General features: G+C 47.1%; 1 protein-coding gene across 1 annotated transcript in view; it reads left to right on the top strand.

Moving 5' to 3' along the window:
* Nucleotides 1-15,216, top strand: part of COG4 (component of oligomeric golgi complex 4) — a 45,054-nt gene that overhangs the window by 29,364 nt on the left and 474 nt on the right. The window contains exons 10-18 of the mRNA XM_069739530.1: nucleotides 13,221-13,339; nucleotides 13,499-13,665; nucleotides 13,754-13,919; nucleotides 13,986-14,048; nucleotides 14,341-14,457; nucleotides 14,529-14,621; nucleotides 14,696-14,779; nucleotides 14,869-14,970; nucleotides 15,077-15,205. Coding sequence (XP_069595631.1) covers nucleotides 13,221-13,339; nucleotides 13,499-13,665; nucleotides 13,754-13,919; nucleotides 13,986-14,048; nucleotides 14,341-14,457; nucleotides 14,529-14,621; nucleotides 14,696-14,779; nucleotides 14,869-14,970; nucleotides 15,077-15,205 — 1,040 coding nt within the window. The remainder of the gene's footprint in view (nucleotides 1-13,220; nucleotides 13,340-13,498; nucleotides 13,666-13,753; nucleotides 13,920-13,985; nucleotides 14,049-14,340; nucleotides 14,458-14,528; nucleotides 14,622-14,695; nucleotides 14,780-14,868; nucleotides 14,971-15,076; nucleotides 15,206-15,216) is intronic.

Below are 15,216 nucleotides of genomic sequence, written 5' to 3'. Positions count from 1 at the left end.
GTTTTTCCTCTGGTCAGGTGGAGCCTTCTGATTGTCCTGGAGTGGACATGGTGGTGGATAGGTTGGATCAGATTTGGAGTCATGTGGTGGTGTCGGGGTCGTCACGACAATACCCTTCATCCACCAGTCATTCCAAATCAGATTAGGAGCATGTTGGTACCGGATAAGAATGAGTCAGACACAATGCTGGTTCAAACTCATTGCACGCTCGTGTGTAACGTCACAGCAACTGAACTGTTTATTTCATATACATAACATTATATAGTCCATTGGGGGAAGGTGTGCAGAGGGCGGGGTTAGGCGGGGTTTAAGCAATGTATCTAGTATTCAGTCCCTCTGATTGGCTATGACATCATCTGATGAATCTTCCTTTGTCCACATCTTGTTAAGTTTCCATTTCTCCAGAAACGATACTTTAGCTTCAGAAACGAAAGTAGATTCTTGGCAAGTACAAAAACTAAGGCAAAAGTGAATACTGGCAGCCATCTTAAATACAGTTAAATTTGCATTTAGCAAGCAAAGGGGAAAAACTTATTGTTTCACAGCATAAGAATATATAAAAGTACAAAAGAGTATAAAGACATATATTTTTACCTTGACAATCCCCCCTAAACACTAAGTTTTTCCCTAAAAAGAAAGATCCTTTGAGACTGTCCATGTGATGGGGAAAGGGGAGGTGGATTTCTTCATCCAGACACCTCAGAAGCTCTCCCCTTGTGAGAGGCCTCCAGGCAGCTGAACCCTTCACTAGCTTCACATGGAGTTCTCCCGCTGTCCCTAAACTAAATCTCTTTGCATCATCTGAGAGTAAGGGGTTTTGTCTAACATCTTGAGGGGGCGTACTTAGGGATCTCCCCTGGATCAGTACCATTGTACTCTAGTGGGTCTACTTCTTGGTTGAGGAAGGTGCTAGTCGGAGTTGTTTCAGCAATAACCTTTTTATACAGGGGAATAACATAACAGAGGGTTATCGATCCAACTACAAGGAGAGCAATCAGTACTAGACAAGCTTGTTGAAGGAATCCCTTGAGCCCACCCAACCAACCGGAAAAGAAAGATGTGTCTACTCCAGCATTAGATTTTAATTCTGCTGCTAACCCATTTATCTTCTTAAGGGCTATCATGTTCTTTCCATTTACCCCAGAGTTCTGAGGGATATAGGTACAACATTCCTCTCCCACCATCCCACAGACTCCTCCTTCCTTAGCTAAGATCATATCAAGGGCTAGTCGGTTTTGGAGGGTCATTCTAGTATTAGGGCCCAATTCCTCAACTATACCCTGGAAAGCATCACAGGTAAAATTGACAAACCTTTGTTCACTGTAATATGTGTAATTGATCCAATCAACATTCTTATTAATCTGCACCTGTGGATTAAAGAAGCAAAGCCAACATAGATCTGGTTCTCGGCTTTAAATTGGTCAGGCACCCCCCTTGGCACTCCAACGCCATCGACATATAACAATGGATCTTCTTCATAACTCATGTGGAGCTGATCAAGGCTTCTCCTCATTCTGGTATATTCATCAGGTGTCTCTGGATCCCAAGGCAAAATCTTGAACTGCATATCTAGTTTAACAAGGGTGCATTGACCTGTCCAGGCATTAGGCAACCTAGGACGGAGCTTACCATCTCCACATAACCAATAAATGTCGTACATATACCGTGTATGATTAGCTAGCAAGTCAGTATCCAGGGAACTGTTCTCTTTACAGAAACCTGTCTTGAAGACCCCTACTGGTGTACCTGTAGTGTCGTGGGAATTATAGCAGGTATAATTATCAGCTAACACAGTTATCCCTCCTGGGACCTTTAATTTAGGTGCTTCATGAATTAGTGAGACATAATCTGAGCAATCAGTGGGCTTTAGACCCTTCAACAGATTCATAACACAGACAGTGGTATTGTCATCAGGAAAAAACAATGCATGTGTGTATAGATGTGTATTCGCTGCAGCACAAGCAACACATCCTACAGAGATATTCTGGACTCTTACATTGTATCTTACCCATTCTAACCATAAATTTGTCCTTGGGGCTGTTTGTGTTTCTATGGAGAAGACTTCTTGCCAACTAAGACCTGGAATGGGGATTACTTCGTTAACTATATTTTGCAAACGTTTACCTGGGCCTGTTTTAGCTGTACTGGTAACGGGGGCCTTGGTTGGTCTGAAGCTAATATCCTAGAGCTGTATATGGCCTAAATTCCCATAGTATCCACTATTAAACACATTATGAAAATACCTCCCCAGTACAATTGTTATCTCTGGTAGCACATATACAATACTGGATAATTCCCTCTACCACCCGCTGAGTCTCGGGGCACTTGACTACATCGCAGAAATCAAATCTCCAGATATTTACCGGGGCCGTTAGGTTTACCCAAAGAATAGTGGCACCGGAATTCTTATTTACAATAGGGGCCGAGGAGGTAGGGGCGAAGATGGCCCCCAGCCTCAGGACCAAAAACAACAGCAACATTTTCCTTCGATCACCATTGTGACTAAGCGCTGGTTCGGTCTCTTTTGCAGTGTGCAGCGTGGATCCAGGTGCTCTTTCCTTCAAGTTTTACTGACATAGCTTTTCACGACCATAAAACCACCAGGCTTCAAATTATGACAAATATCGGTTTCTGCTGAACCTGGAAGGGAAGAAAAAAACTAAAACATGGGTGTTAGCAACATTTCTTACTAAGCTGAATAACATATTGAACAGCACGGTCAGTTTCTTCTGACAACTACTGAGACTGAAAATTTACAACTGAGAACCTAGCACCAAACAATATCTCATATGGGGACAGGCCATGTTTTGCAATAGGGGTAGTACGAATGTGTAAGAGCCCTGGCCATGGAGCCGTAGTCTCCTGCATCATTTTGGTCAATTGTCCCTTCAGTGTGCTGTTCAGCCTCTTAACTTTCCCACTGGATTGTGGAGAGTATGGAGTATGGAGGGCTACAGTGGATCCAAGCATTGTCAGAACCTCCTGATACACATGAGAAGAAAAGTCCGGGCCTTGGTCACTTTCAGCAACTTCTGGAACACCATATCTGCATATAACTTCCATCACCAGTTTCTTTGCTGTGATCTTTGCAGTCACGTTGGTAACGGGGAATACTTCTGGCCAACTGGAGAACATGTCGACAACCACCAGACAATATTCATACCTTCCAGACTTCGGCAACATGATGAGGTCCACCTGGAGCCTTTGGAAAGGATAGTCGGGCTTAGCAAGATGCTTTGGGGTACACGTTGAAGTTGACCGGAATTGCAGGTCTGACAGATACCTCGATGTGTGGGCCCATGCGCCCACGTGACAATAGCAGGGTACATCTGCTTAGGGAGACACACAAGTTGGTCCTTTTTTTTTTTTTTTCTTTCAGCGACCATTGTCCATACGTGCTCCATCAGCTTTCCACTGCTTCACTTCTTCCTTTGGAGACATTGTCTGCATCGTCATTAAGCGGTCTTGCGGGGTCCGGCAGAAAACCTCAGTCTGTCATAGATCATCAGGTTCCTGTAGAGTCAGTGTTTCTTGTAACTGTTTACGCAGAGAGCGTGTGGTCACCATAGCTGGTATGGTCAGTTCAACGGGTAGGAGAGCAGCGGCTTTTACTTGCATATCCGCAGAGGCATTACCAACAGTCTGTGAACTGTTCCATAGTACCGTGCTCCTTAACTTTCATAATGGCCACCTGAGTAGGTAATTTTATTGAGTCCATGAGGGCTTTAACAGCTTCAACATTCTTCACTGAGTCCCGGCGGTAGTAACAAATCCTTGATTGGTTCATAGGCTCCGAAATCATGAGCAATACCAAATGCTTACTATGAGTCTGTGTATTTATTAGCCCGCCTGTCCTTGGCCAAAGTACATGTAGTAGACAGAGCCTGACGTTCTGCTTCTTGCGCTGACAGGGTGGGAGGGAGTGAGTGCAGCTCCGTGCAATACAGTATCTTCCGTAGTAACAGCGTATCATGTGTGAAATCTGCCAAAATCATCACCATATCTTGAACAGTCTTTCAGGGCCTTGTAGAGAGGTTGCATTATGCGGGATGCGTCCGGTATCCACTGACAACAATAAGTACATAGTCCAAGAAAACGCTGGAGTTCAGTCTCATCTTTTGGGAATGGAAGGGAGCTGACGGCTATTTTTTTCTTTCTTCTGTGAGGTGTCTGGCACCCTGAAGGAGACAGTGACCCAAAAATATCACTTGACCAAGGCAGAACCGAAGTTTCAAGGCCGAAGCCCGACAGTTCAGATCTGCCAGATACTTGCGAAAACTAACAGTGGCAACAATGGCTTCCTGCTCGGTCTGTGCACACAACAAAAAAACAAAAAAATTACCCACATACTGAAGTAACGTGACATAGGCATATTCTAACTGACAGGGTTAGAGACACTATCCCCCCTATTTTTTTTTTTTTTTTCTACAGGCATTATTGAGGGTGGATCTGGGCCTATCAGGGCCATCATAACCGTGGAAAGGGCATGTAAGATATACATCTCATTATACTCATCTACATAGGGGTTATATAACATAAATACCATCTGACCATCATCTTGGCTCACCAACTCTCTAGGTCTGCTCAGGTGCACTTATACGTCCATCATATTCTCTTTGTCTGTATAATGGGAAAGGTTTGTTCTCAGGGTCAGCCAATTATTCAGAGGGCTTTCAGGGATAATACTCCTGTATCTGTCTTACACTACCTGATGTGGTTGGTTCTCTGGTGGTGGGGGTGACTAGATGACCGGTTGGGGGTGACATGACATGCTGGTCTACAGCTCCTTCCCAAAAGGATTACTGTCAGCTTACTCCCAAAATTAATGTCCCCACTACCCACTATCCTGTGTCAGCTTTTTATATCACTACATGTGATCAGGAATCAGCGTAATTCACTTAGGTCAGGTTGCAGCACAGATTATACAAGTATTTCTTCAGTCTGGGTTTGTCTGACCGCAATATTTACAAATCCATCTGTCCTATCTTGGTCTGAGAATTAACATGGCGAGGGAGATTTCCAGACACAGGGTTAAAATGAATATTGGAGCGTAAGACTGGATTTGTGTAAGGGAGGGGGAGCTGGAGCTGAAGTCTTCTGCTTCTTGGGCCACTGATAAGGAAGCGAGCTGCGAGTTGTGTCCTTGAAGCTGCGAGGGGAGGGGGACTAGAGAGCGAGTGAGGATCGCTACAGCTGCTGATACAGACTGGGTTAAGTTCTTCTGGAAACTTTGGCCCCCCCTTTCTCCGGCCGGCAGCACAAAAAGGAGAAATCAAAGAAAACAATTCGCGCAGGGGTTCACCCCTCCCATCGGCCACAGACACACAGACAAGAATTTACAGCATTCCTTAACACAAAAGAAGACAATAACGCAGCTATTTGACTCCACCCTCCCATTGGGTGTCTCGGAAAACCACACAGAGTGACAAAATACAGCAGTTCTCAGACTCAATTAATTTCTACAAAACCTTCACACAACTCATTTGCCAGAACACCCTAGAAAAACTAATGATTGAGGTATTTTATAGCCAAACACGGGCTCTGCATCCTTTCATCTTTCCTCTCCATCAACCTTTTTGCTCGTTCTTTATGAGATGGTGCCATGTAGACAGCTGCAATCTCCCTGTCGAGGGCAATCCTACATGCTCGTACACCTTCTCGACATTCTTGACTGCCTTCTTGCCCTCCCGTGACTCTACTATTGTCTTGACTTCCACAGCATCCTCATCTAACTCGTGGGGCACGGACTTCTTCTGCCATAAGAGACGTAACATGACTCACAGAATACTACGCCCTTCTGCAGTAGGCCGCTGACAGCGACAGCAACACGTGTGTCCTAACACGGAGCCTCGCGCTCCACGTGTTATGAATAAAGAGCCTCGCGCTCAATATTTTTCCCTAACCTGAACACCAGTGATTACAGTCTGTCCTGTCACGATATTCTAAACGTTGGGAGGCTGTCTCCTAGTGAGACCCCTCCACTGTGTTTCTGGTGGTCCCCCTCTTGGGACGTCTTAATTACCGATATGTGCAAGTGTGTGCAAGTGTTTCTGGTGGTCCCCCTCTTGGGACGTCTTAATTACCGATATGTGCAAGTGTGTGCAAGTGTTTCTGGTGGTCCCCCTCTTGGGACGTCTTAATTACCGATGTATGTGCGTGCAATATCACAGAGGCTACGTCTCCTATCCCAATCCACAAACGTCTCAATCTTTCACTCTATCACTACTAGGCAACAGTCACGGGTAGGGTGGTTGAATGGAGTACAATGACCGGTGGAGGAGGTGTGGTGTACACGAGGACGCGCAGAGTGCGACGTCTCTCAGTTGCTGGTTCGAAGCGTGGCACGGGATCGCGCTCGGTCTCACCACTCGACCAGTCACTCCCCAGACCCAAGGAGACCACAGACTAACCAATAATGGCTGAAACACTAGCAAGTGTGACACATACATAGTATGCGATCTCCACTTACCGTGTTTGGAGGGTGATCAGTCCTCGAGGTCAGCCACTACGGGTGTCGTCCACGGACGTCCAGGCATGGGTCCAGGGGGTCTCGGATCGCGGGCCACGCCCCACGTTGGGCGCCAAATTGTCGGGGTCGTCACGACAATACCCTTCATCCACCAGTCATTCCAAATCAGATTAGGAGCATGTTGGTACCGGATAAGAATGAGTCAGACACAATGCTGGTTCAAACTCATTGCACGCTCGTGTGTAACGTCACAGCAACTGAACTGTTTATTTCATATACATAACATTATATAGTCCATTGGGGGAAGGTGTGCAGAGGGCGGGGTTAGGCGGGGTTTAAGCAATGTATCTAGTATTCAGTCCCTCTGATTGGCTATGACATCATCTGATGAATCTTCCTTTGTCCACATCTTGTTAAGTTTCCATTTCTCCAGAAACGATACTTTAGCTTCAGAAACGAAAGTAGATTCTTGGCAAGTACAAAAACTAAGGCAAAAGTGAATACTGGCAGCCATCTTAAATACAGTTAAATTTGCATTTAGCAAGCAAAGGGGAAAAACTTATTGTTTCACAGCATAAGAATATATAAAAGTACAAAAGAGTATAAAGACATATATTTTTACCTTGACAGTGGACAATTTGAAGTTGTCCCAGCAGAGGGCTCAGCAGTTTGCTAATCGCCGTCGCCGCGTGGGTCCTCGACTTCGTGTTGGGGACTTGGTGTGGTTGTCTTCTCGTTTTGTTCCTATGAAGGTCTCTTCTCCTAAGTTCAAGCCTCGGTTCATCGGTCCCTATAGGATCTTGGAAATTCTTAACCCTGTGTCGTTTCGTTTGGATCTCCCGGCATCGTTTGCTATTCATAATGTGTTCCATCGGTCGTTGTTGCGGAAGTATGAGGTACCTGTTGTTCCTTCGCTTGAACCTCCTGCTCCGGTGCTGGTGGAGGGAGAATTGGAGTATGTTGTGGAGAAGATCTTGGATTCTCGTGTTTCCAGACGGAAACTCCAGTATTTGGTCAAGTGGAAGGGTTATGGTCAGGAGGATAATTCTTGGGTGGTTGCCTCTGATGTTCATGCTGCTGATTTGGTCCGTGCTTTTCATAGGGCTCATCCTGGTCGCCCTGGTGGTTCTCGTGAGGGTTCGGTGACCCCTCCTCAAGGGGGGGGGTACTGTTGTGGATTCTGTTTTTGGGCTCCCTCTGGTGGTTACAGATGGTACTGGGTGACTTGTGTTTTCTGCGGTCTCTGGTGTCCACCTGTTCTATCAGGATATGGGAGTTTCCTATTTAACCTTGCTTTCTTGTCATTTCCTCGCCGGCTATCAATGTAATCAGTGTGTCTTGTTACCTCTGCTTCCCGCTTCTGTAATCTTCAGGACAAGCTAAGTTTTTGATTTTCCTGTTCCACGTTTTGCTTAATTTTTGTCTTAGTCCAGCTTGCAGATATGTGATTCCTTTTTGCTGGTTGCTCTAGTGGGCTGATATTACTCCTCATGTTCCATGAGTTGGCACATGAGTTCAAGTAATTTCAGGATGGTTTTTTTTGTAGGGTTTTTCGCTGACCGCGCAGTTCACTTTTGTATCCTCTGCTATCTAGCTTTAGCGGGCCTCATTTTGCTGAATCTGTTTTCATAACTACGTATGTGCTTTCCTCTCATTTCACCGTCATTACATGTGGGGGGCTGCTATTTCTGTGGGGTGTTTCTCTGGAGGCAAGAGAGGTCTGTGTTTCTTCTAATAGGGGAAGTTAGTCCTTCGGCTGGCGCGAGACGTCTAGGAATCATCGTAGGCACGTTCCCCGGCTACAGCTAGTTGTGTGTTTAGGTTCAGGATCGCGGTCAGCTCAGTTTCCATCACCTTAGAGCTTGTTTTGTTTTTTTGTGCTTGTCCTTTTGTGATCCCCTGCCATTGGGATCATGACAGCCCCCTCGTGCCCGTCACCTTCCTTGGTATATACAGATCCTCAGCGAGATATTTGTATTGTCCCCTTATATACTTATACATGGTTATTAGATCGCCCCTCAGTCGTCTTTTTTCTAGACTAAATAATCCTAATTTCGCTAATCTATCTGGGTATTGTAGTTCTCCCATCCCATTTATTAATTTTGTTGCCCTCCTTTGTACTCTCTCTAGTTCCATTATATCCTTCCTGACACCGGTGCCCAAAACTGGACACAGTACTCCATGTGCGGTCTAACTAGGGATTTGTACAGAGGCAGTATAATGCTCTCATCATGTGTATCCAGACCTCTTTTAATGCACCCCATGATCCTGTTTGCCTTGGCAGCTGCTGCCTGGCACTGGCTGCTCCAGGTAAGTTTATCATTAACTAGGATCCCCAAGTCCTTCTCCCTGTCAGATTTACCCAGTGGTTTCCCGTTCAGTGTGTAATGGTGATATTGATTCCCTCTTCCCATGTGTATAACCTTACATTTATCATTGTTAAACCTCATCTGCCACCTTTCAGCCCAAGTTTCCAACTTATTCAGATCCATCTGTAGCAGAATACTATCTTCTCTTGTATTAACTGCTTTACATAGTTTTGTATCATCTGCAAATATCAATATTTTACTGTGTAAACCTTCTACCAGATCATTAATGAATATGTTGAAGAGAACAGGTCCCAATACTGACCCCTGCGGTACCCCACTGGTCACAGCGACCCAGTTAGAGACTATACCATTTATAACCACCCTCTGCTTTCTATCACTAAGCCAGTTACTAACCCATTTACACACATTTTCCCCCAGACCAAGCATTCTCATTTTGTGTACCAACCTCTTGTGCGGCACGGTATCAAACGCTTTGGAAAAATCGAGATATACCACGTCCAATGACTCACCGTGGTCCAGTCTATAGCTTACCTCTTCATAAAAACTGATTAGATTGGTTTGACAGGAGCGATTTCTCATAAACCCATGCTGATATGGAGTTAAACAGCTATTCTCATTGAGATAATCCAGAATAACATCCCTCAGAAACCCTTCAAATATTTTACCAACAATAGAGGTTAGACTTACTGGCCTATAATTTCCAGGTTCACTTTTAGAGCCCTTTTTGAATATTGGCACCACATTTGCTATGCGCCAGTCCTGCGGAACAGACCCTGTCGCTATAGAGTCCCTAAAAATCTAATATATAATTGCCTAGAATACTACTTCCTGCAATTTGTGCCAACTTCCGTGGCTTTGTCCGGAGCTAATGTCCAGTGTCTGATTGGTTGCCGCCTGCTGCGAGCGACCAATCAGAAACGTGCCGTACTGTGACACACTCCGCCCGCCATTTTGGTGTGATTTTTGAATTTTTACCTCACAGCAAGTTTCTACTGCGTGGAGGCGGCCCAGTGACGTTGCTCTTCAAGCTCCTGCCGAATTTCGTCAAAAAAATGATAATACCATTTACCAAAACTATATATATTTAGTTGTGAAGTGGTTCAGTGACATTTTCACACCGATTTTGAACTTTTGTTTGGTGTTTTCTCCATATACTGCCTATTATTCACTGACTGTTATACTGAGAGACTGCCGTTTATTAACCTCTTCTTTGCCACATTGGGTATATAGCTCTATTATTTGCCACATAAGGACATTGTCCATTATTGCCCAGCAATTTCTCTGCAATATAAACTGCCTATTTATTAATATCTGCATTCCTGCAAAGAACTATTGCCTATTATTAACTGGCTATTTTCCTACTACCTGACACTGCCCACAACACGCAAAGTTGTCGTCTGATGTCTTTCATCCCTCCCCTCATAAGCATGTTCATGGATCCTGTGTAACTGTACCTTAAATAACAAGAATTGTCAAGAGCTGGTGAGTGCCGCCATTTTTTGTTCTTTCTTACTATTATTTATTAATTGTATTATTCTTACATTTGAATAAATAAAGTATATATGGATTCTAGACTCCCGATTCTTTAGAAGAGGGCTGCCATCTAGTAAGAAATAATGGTTTATCTATTACATTACTTAGTTCTCTTAGTACTCGTGGGTGTATGCCATCCGGACCCGGAGATTTATCTATTTTAATCTTATTTAGCCGGTTTCGCACCTCTTCTTGGGTTAGATTGGTGACCCTTAATATAGGGTTTTCATTGTTTCTTGGGATTTCACCTAGCATTTCATTTTCCACCGTGAATACCGTGGAGAAGAAGGTGTTTAATATGTTAGCTTTTTCCTCGTCATCTACAACCATTCTTTCCTCACTATTTTTTAAGGGGCCTACATTTTCAGTTTTTATTCTTTTACTATTGATATAGTTGAAGAACAGTTTGGGATTAGTTTTACTCTCCTTAGCAATGTGCTTCTCTGTTTCCTTTTTGGCAGCTTTAATTAGTTTTTTAGATAAAGTATTTTTCTCCCTATAGTTTTTTAGAGCTTCAGTGGTGCCATCCTGCTTTAGTAGTGCAAATGCTTTCTTTTTACTGTTAATTGCCTGTCTTACTTCTTTGTTTAGCCACATTGGGTTTTTCCTATTTCTAGTCCTTTTATTCCCACAAGGTATAAACCGCTTACACTGCCTAACTCCCTCACAAAAAAAATGTTGGTTCCAAAATTGTGCTGATGTAAAGTAGACATGTGGGAAATGTTACTTATTAAGTATTTTGTGTGACATGTCTCTGTGATTTAATTGCATAAAAATTCAAAGTTGGAAAATTGCGAAATTTTCGCCAAATTTCCGTTTTTTTCACAAATAAACGCAGGTAATATCAAATAAATTTTACCGATATCATGAAGTACAATATGTCACGAGAAAACAGTGTCAGAATCACCAGGATCCGTTGAAACGTTCCAGAGTTATAACCTCATAAATGGACAGTGGTCAGAATTGTAAAAATTGGCCCGGTCATTAACATGCAAACCACCCTCAGGGGTAAAGGAGTTAATATATCTGATAGCGGATAATTTGTATTAGTATTGTGATGTTGTCTGCATGCTGCTTTGCTATTTCCAGGTGTCACACTTTTATTCCTGTATCTGTGGATTCTCCCTTTTGTGTTATATTTATTGGATTACTTTGATGATTATCATGTATTTATGAAATTATGTAATAAAAATGTATTTTTAACCCATTCTTGGGAATGATTATTCCTTGTTCGGTGTTCAGTGTGAACATAGACAAAGCCTCCAATATCAGGATATGGAGTGGATGGTGCTGAGCTCAGTACATCACTCCTATCCACAGTGCTGTTACTCCCGTCTTCGGTGCTGTCACTGTCAACCTTGTCACTCTCGTTTTCAGCTCTGTCACTGTCGACCTCGTTGCTCCCATCCTCGGTGCTGTCACTGTCGACCTCATCACTCTCGTTTTCGGCTCTGTCAGTGTTGACCTCGTCACTCTCGTCTTCGGTGCTGTCATTGTTGACCTAGTTGCTTTCGGCCTCGGCGCCATCAAACTTTATCTCTCCCAACATCTGCGCTGTCGCTCCTGTCCTCGTCACTCCCGGCCTCTGCGCTGTCGCTCCTGTCCTCGTCACTCCCAGCTTCGGCGCTGTCGCTCCTATCCTTGTCTCTCCCAACCTCGGGGCTGTCGCTCCTCTCGTCTCTCCCAGCCTCGGCGCTGTCGCTCCTGTCCTTGTCTCTCCCGGCCTCAGCGCTCTCGCTCTGGTGCTAGTCACTCCCGGCCTCGGCACGGTCGCTCCTGTCCTTGTCTCTCCTGGCCTCTGCGCTGTCACTCCTGTCCTTGTCACTCCCGGCCTCTGCGCTGTTGCTCCTGTCCTCGTCAGTCCCAGCCTTGGCGCTGTCGCTCCTGTCCTCGTCACTCTCAGCCTCGGCGCTGTCGCTCCTGTCCTCGTCTCTCCCAGCCTCGGTGCTGTCGCTTCTGTCCTTGTCTCTCCCAGCCTCGGCACTGTCGCTCCTGTCCTTGTCTCTCCTGGCCTTGGCGCTCTCGCTCCTGTCCTTGTCTCTCCTGGCCTCGGCGCTGTCGCTCCTGTTCTTGTCTCTACTGGCCTCGGCGCTGTCGCTCCTGTTCTTGTCTCTCCTGGCCTCGGCGCTGTCGCTCCTGTTCTTGTCTCTCCTGGCCTCGGCGCTGTCGCTCCTGTCCTTGTGTCTCCTGGCCTTGGCGCTCTCTCTCCTGTCCTCGTCACTCCCGGCCTCAGCACTGTCGCTCCTGTCCTTGTCTCTCCTGGCCTTGGCGCTCTCTCTCCTGTCCTCGTCACTCCCGGCCTCAGCACTGTCGCTCCTGTCCTCGTCACTCCCAGCCTCAGCACTGTCGCTCCTGTCCTCGTCACTCCCGGCCTCGTCACTGTCACTCCTGTCCTCGTCACTCTCGGCCTCAGCGCTGTGGCTCCTATCCTCGTCACTCCTGTCCTCGTCACTGTCACTCCTGTCCTCGTCACTCCCGGCCTCAGCACTGTAGCTCCTGTCCTCGTCACTCCCGGCCTCAGCACTGTAGCTCCTGTCCTCGTCACTCCCAGCCTCAGCACTGTCGCTCCTGTCCTCGTCACTCCCGGCCTCCTCACTGTCACTCCTGTCCTCGTCACTCTCGGCCTCAGCGCTGTCGCTCCTATCCTCGTCACTCCTGTCCTCGTCACTGTCACTCCTGTCCTCGTCACTCTCGGCCTCGGCGCTGTCACTCCTGTCCTCGTCACTCCCAACCTCTGCGCTGTCGCTCCTGTCCTCGTCACTCCCAACCTCTGCGCTGTCGCTCCTGTCCTCGTCACTCCCAGCCTCAGCACTGTCGCTCCTGTCCTCGTCACTCCCGGCCTCGACGCTGTCATTCTCAGCCTCACCATTCTGATTCTTTCTTTCTAGAACATCAGCAGAACCTGGACAAGCTGCTGAAGCATTGCCTCCTGAGCCGCTCCATGCAGGAGCTGATCGGATACTACATCACCATGGAGGAATACTACATGAGGGAGTCCGTCAACAAGGTACATGGCGATACCCAGGAGGAATAAAGGGGGCATGCACTATGGATATAGGGGATATGACTGGGGAGTGGACCGGCCTGCTGGGAGCACTGGTGGCACTGGGAATGAGGTGAGGCCTGGTACGATGCTGTTTAAGGTCGTGCTTTACCCCGTGTGTAGGCAGTGGCCATGGACACGTGTGAGCGGGGGCAGCTGATATCCAGCATGGTGGACGACGTGTTCTACATAGTGAAGAAATGCATTGGGCGGGCGCTGTCCAGCTCCAGTACTGATTGTCTCTGCGCCATGATTAACCTGTCGACAACTATGATGGAGTCTGACTTCAGGTGATTGTAGGCACATTAATGCCGTGATCTGATTCCTGCATTGCGGGGTCTGGTCGCCTTCATGTCAGGCGTCTGCCATCGATTGCAGGGAGGTCCTGTGTAACAAGCTGCGGATGGGCTTCCCGGCCACCACCTTACAGGACATCCAGCGCGGCGTGACCAGCGCCGTCAGCATCGTGCACAGCAGCCTGCAGCAGGGCAAGTTTGATACCAAGGGCATCGAGACTAACGACGAGGCCAAGATGTCCTTCCTGGTACGATGCTGAGCCTGGGGGATGGGATCCACCATTGTCACTGCTCAGACTTGTTGCCTTTTCCAGGTCAGTCTGAACAATGTGGAAGTTTGCAGTGAGAATATTATGACCCTAAAGAAGAATCTGGAGGTAAGAGGACGAGTTTACACTGGGGCCAAGGAGGCTGCGGCCGGGCAGGAAAGACACCTGTAGCCCTATGCCTTCTACAGCCGGCAGCCATGGTCTCTATTCCCCACACCGGCTCAGGCAGGTGGGCTGCGGGATGCACTGGGGGCTCATCACACACATGCTGAATAGCGGGTGGCCAGCCCGACGTTCTGTGCAGTGATCCATGTGACTATATATCAGACCCGTAAGGCTGTAGTGACGTGTGCCCCTCGCTGCGTCCCGTGTGACCGGTAAATGTTCCGCCATGTTCCAGAATGACTGCAGGAAGCTGTTTAGTCAGGACCTCGGAGGAGACCAAGCGAAGGCGAAGATCGACAGCTGCCTCTCAGATATGGCCTCTGTATCAAACAAATTCCGAGACCTCCTCCAGGTGAGTCTGGGGGTCCTGGCGGACAGGTAACGCCAGGGGGGCAGTGACACTTCTCCATTTCTCCTGAACAGGAAGGTCTGGGGGAGCTGAACACTACGGCCATTAAACCACAAGCAAAGCCGTGGATTAACCTTTTCCTGTCTGTGTCCCACAACATTGAGGAGGTGAGATTGTAGAGACCGGGGGGACGTGAGACTGACCACCGGAGTGAATCATCCCTTAACCTTATGTGTCCCAGGAGGAATTTAATGACTATGAAGCCAACGACCCCTGGGTGCAGCAGTTTATCGTGAACCTGGAGCAGCTGATGGCGGAGTTTAAGGTGGGCGCTCCTCGTGCGGCTGGGCCGGACCCTGCGCCTGTCGGGTGATGGTAGTGCAGGGTTATTGAGCGGTGTGTATCTCCCTGTAGGTCGGCCTCTCACCCATCAGCTATGAGAACCTCACCAGTCTGCTCACCAGTCTGATAGCCTTGGAGCTGGAGAAGGTGGTTTTAAAATCCACATTCAGCAGGGTAAGATGGACGCCGTGTGCCTGTGCCCCCTATAGGTAGACCCATAGTCCTCATCGTTGTCACATGTGGGGGTCCGCTCCTGCTTACTGCTCCTCTCTCCTCACAGCTCGGTGGGCTGCAGTTTGACAAGGAGCTGCGTTCTCTCATCGCTTACCTGACCACGGTTACAACATGGACCATCCGGGATAAATTTGCTCGCTTGTCCCAAATGGCAACGATTCTGAACCTGGAGCGGGTAAGTGGCAA

Source organism: Ranitomeya imitator, chromosome 9 (genome assembly GCF_032444005.1).
Source record: "Ranitomeya imitator isolate aRanImi1 chromosome 9, aRanImi1.pri, whole genome shotgun sequence".
Lineage (NCBI taxonomy): Eukaryota > Metazoa > Chordata > Amphibia > Anura > Dendrobatidae > Ranitomeya > Ranitomeya imitator.
The sequence above is the reverse complement of the archived record's forward strand: the minus strand, read 5'-3'. Positions and strand labels throughout refer to the sequence as shown.